The sequence below is a fragment of the Chrysochloris asiatica genome, unplaced genomic scaffold (genome assembly GCF_000296735.1).
Source record: "Chrysochloris asiatica unplaced genomic scaffold, ChrAsi1.0 scaffold00069, whole genome shotgun sequence".
NCBI lineage: Eukaryota > Metazoa > Chordata > Mammalia > Afrosoricida > Chrysochloridae > Chrysochloris > Chrysochloris asiatica.
This window is the reverse complement of record NW_006408587.1, coordinates 2,611,040-2,613,540: the sequence shown is the minus strand read 5'-3', so window position 1 is coordinate 2,613,540 and position 2,501 is coordinate 2,611,040. Positions and strand designations below refer to the sequence as shown.

General features: G+C 42.7%; 1 protein-coding gene across 3 annotated transcripts in view; it reads left to right on the top strand.

The window, feature by feature from the left end:
* The window catches only part of MUSK (muscle, skeletal, receptor tyrosine kinase), a 153,820-nt gene that overhangs the window by 146,965 nt on the left and 4,354 nt on the right, over window positions 1–2,501 (top strand). For all 3 annotated transcript variants that reach the window (XM_006864678.1, XM_006864676.1, XM_006864677.1), the window contains one exon: window positions 2,177–2,325. In XM_006864678.1, coding sequence (XP_006864740.1) covers window positions 2,177–2,325 — 149 coding nt within the window. The remainder of the gene's footprint in view (window positions 1–2,176; window positions 2,326–2,501) is intronic.

The window sequence follows — 2,501 nt, the reverse complement described above, 5'->3', positions numbered from 1 at the left end:
TGCTCTTCCTCTTCTGGAAAGCCTTTGTCTGTCTCCAGCTCCTTTGCCTCAGTTACTCTTTTCTGTTTTCGGGCATTTTTGAGATCTTTTTTTTCCAGAAGTTATGTGAGTTTTTAATGCTTAAATAGATGTTTGTTGCTGTGTTAAGTTTCCTGGGTGTTTCCTGGTAGATATAATCAGATATAGTCTTCCCTTTTCACATGCAATGCTTAGCAGCTATTATTGACTCTTGTCTCAATAGTGGAATATTATGGGGTATGCTTGTAACTTGGCTATATGGCCATGATTCCTGACTCTTCTTCGGTAATGTAGGGAGAAAAACCTCCTACCTCCAGGAAAAGTATGTGATCAAAAGGCCCAAAAGCAGAAGCAATATAAAAGCAGAGACAAAAACCACCACTTTGAAACAAAAATAAAACTGTGGCCAACTGTCCAGTCATCTTGCTACACAGGCAGTGTGTGTGCACTGTAGAGGCCTCCAGCAGTGGGTGGGGGTGTCTACTCACTCAGAACTTTCCTCTAGTCACCACCACAGAGGTGCATAGATAGATATTGAGAAGTTAATGGAAGAAAGATTGTCTACTATTTTTGTCTCTGAAGGTCAGTTAGGTATCTGCATGGGCACAGTGTAATTCTCGAGATAGTTGTGTCCTTTCATGTTGGGGTTTTACAGATTGTTCATATGGTTTGTCTGTCAGGCCTCACTGGCCTGCTTTTTTCTTGCCAGATATGCTGGAGTATAGGGTCTCACACAAGTTAATTTTGGAGCTGCGACTCCGAGGCTGACGTCATAAACGGTCATCAAATAATTTGCCCTTAGTTTTGATAGGGCTCATTGTCACTGTGCTGTGGGAAAAATGGGCTCAACACTGGACTCTTTTTCTGGGGGTGCGCACCCACCTGCCTAAAGACATTTGGGCTGGGCAGAGAAGGCATGACAGGGAAGAGGAGGAAAAAATGTGTAGAATCCCCCTCTACCTTCTTTTGCAAATGTCACTGCACCGTTTTTAGCGCAGGTTCCCTGTACCAGTCTGGCTGTATTTGAACTCTGATCTCTGAACTCTGCCTGGGTGGGGTGGCCTCAGAGGGAGTCCCAGGCCTAAGAGTGATTCCTAAATCACAGTATTTTCCTTTATGCCATGATTTTTTCACTGGCTTCTGTGGGAAACTGACACCCTTCACCCTATGCTAGATCCAGAGTTCTGCTGCTGTTGCGTGAAAGCAACTTCTCTGGGGTTTCAATCCCACCCCCCACAGAGCCTGTCCTACCTGACTCTTCCTCAGCAGCTTCCAGAACTGGAAGTCCTGTTTTCATTTTTGACAACTTCCATTTTTCCTCGATTTATATTTCATACATTCTATGTCTCTATTATTAATGGATGTTTGCAGTTGTTTCTTCTCATTTTGAGTTGTGCTCCATCAGCAAATGAAAGTCCTAAAACCTTTGGTCCATCCACATCATTAAGGTCAGCTCGACTTTGAGTGCCTTCCAACTTGAGGGGCTCATCTTCCAGCACTATATCTAACGATATTCCACTAATACTCATAAGGCTTTCAGTGGCTAACCTTTCAGAAGTGGTCCACCTCTCCTTTTATATTCTCTTAGTTTGGATACTCAGTTGAAACCTGCCCACCATGGATGACCCTGCTTGTATTTAACTACTAATGGAATGCCTTCCAGTATCACAGCAACATACACACTTGGCAGAGGAGTACACATTGGAACCACTGTACAACAGCCTGACAGAGGAGTACATGGTAGAATCACAGTACAGTAGCCTGGCAGAGGAATATACATTGAATTCCTATAATTGATAAAGAATATACATGCCATGTCAAACTTTATTATGAGAATCATCCCAGTGATTTTTATTATTTGGATACTACTGTTAGCACTTGTCTTTGATGTTATGGCTCTTGGAAAGGTTGCATGAGTGGCTGAAATATATAAATGTAGTTTGTTGTTGTTGTGAAGTGCCATCGAGTCAGTTCCAACCCATAGTGACCCTGTATAGGGTTTCCAAGGAGCAGCTGGTGACCTTGGACCACTGACCTTGCAATTCAAATGGCTTTGCAGTCTGGTGCATTAACCCACAGCGCCATACCAGGACTCCGGAGGTAGCTTATATGTTCTTAATCTTTGGTTTCTTGCTTTCTAAACACATTCATGTCTCAGGGCTCCAGGCTTACTTCCTTATGAACCTTACACGATGGTGGCAGTGAAGATGCTCAAAGAAGAAGCCTCAGCAGACATGCAAGCTGACTTTCAGAGAGAGGCAGCCCTCATGGCAGAATTTGATAACCGGAACATCGTGAAACTTTTAGGTATGAAAATATAAGATGGTGTTTATTGTATCCAAAAACAAAGACTTTCTAAGTTTTCTTTCTTTACACTTCAAAATTTATCAGTTTCTTTCTTTATGCCTCTCCTTTGCTTCTGAGTCATAGAGATGACCCTGGTTTCCTAAACTTAGCTCCCTTGTAGGATTGTTGTTGTTGTT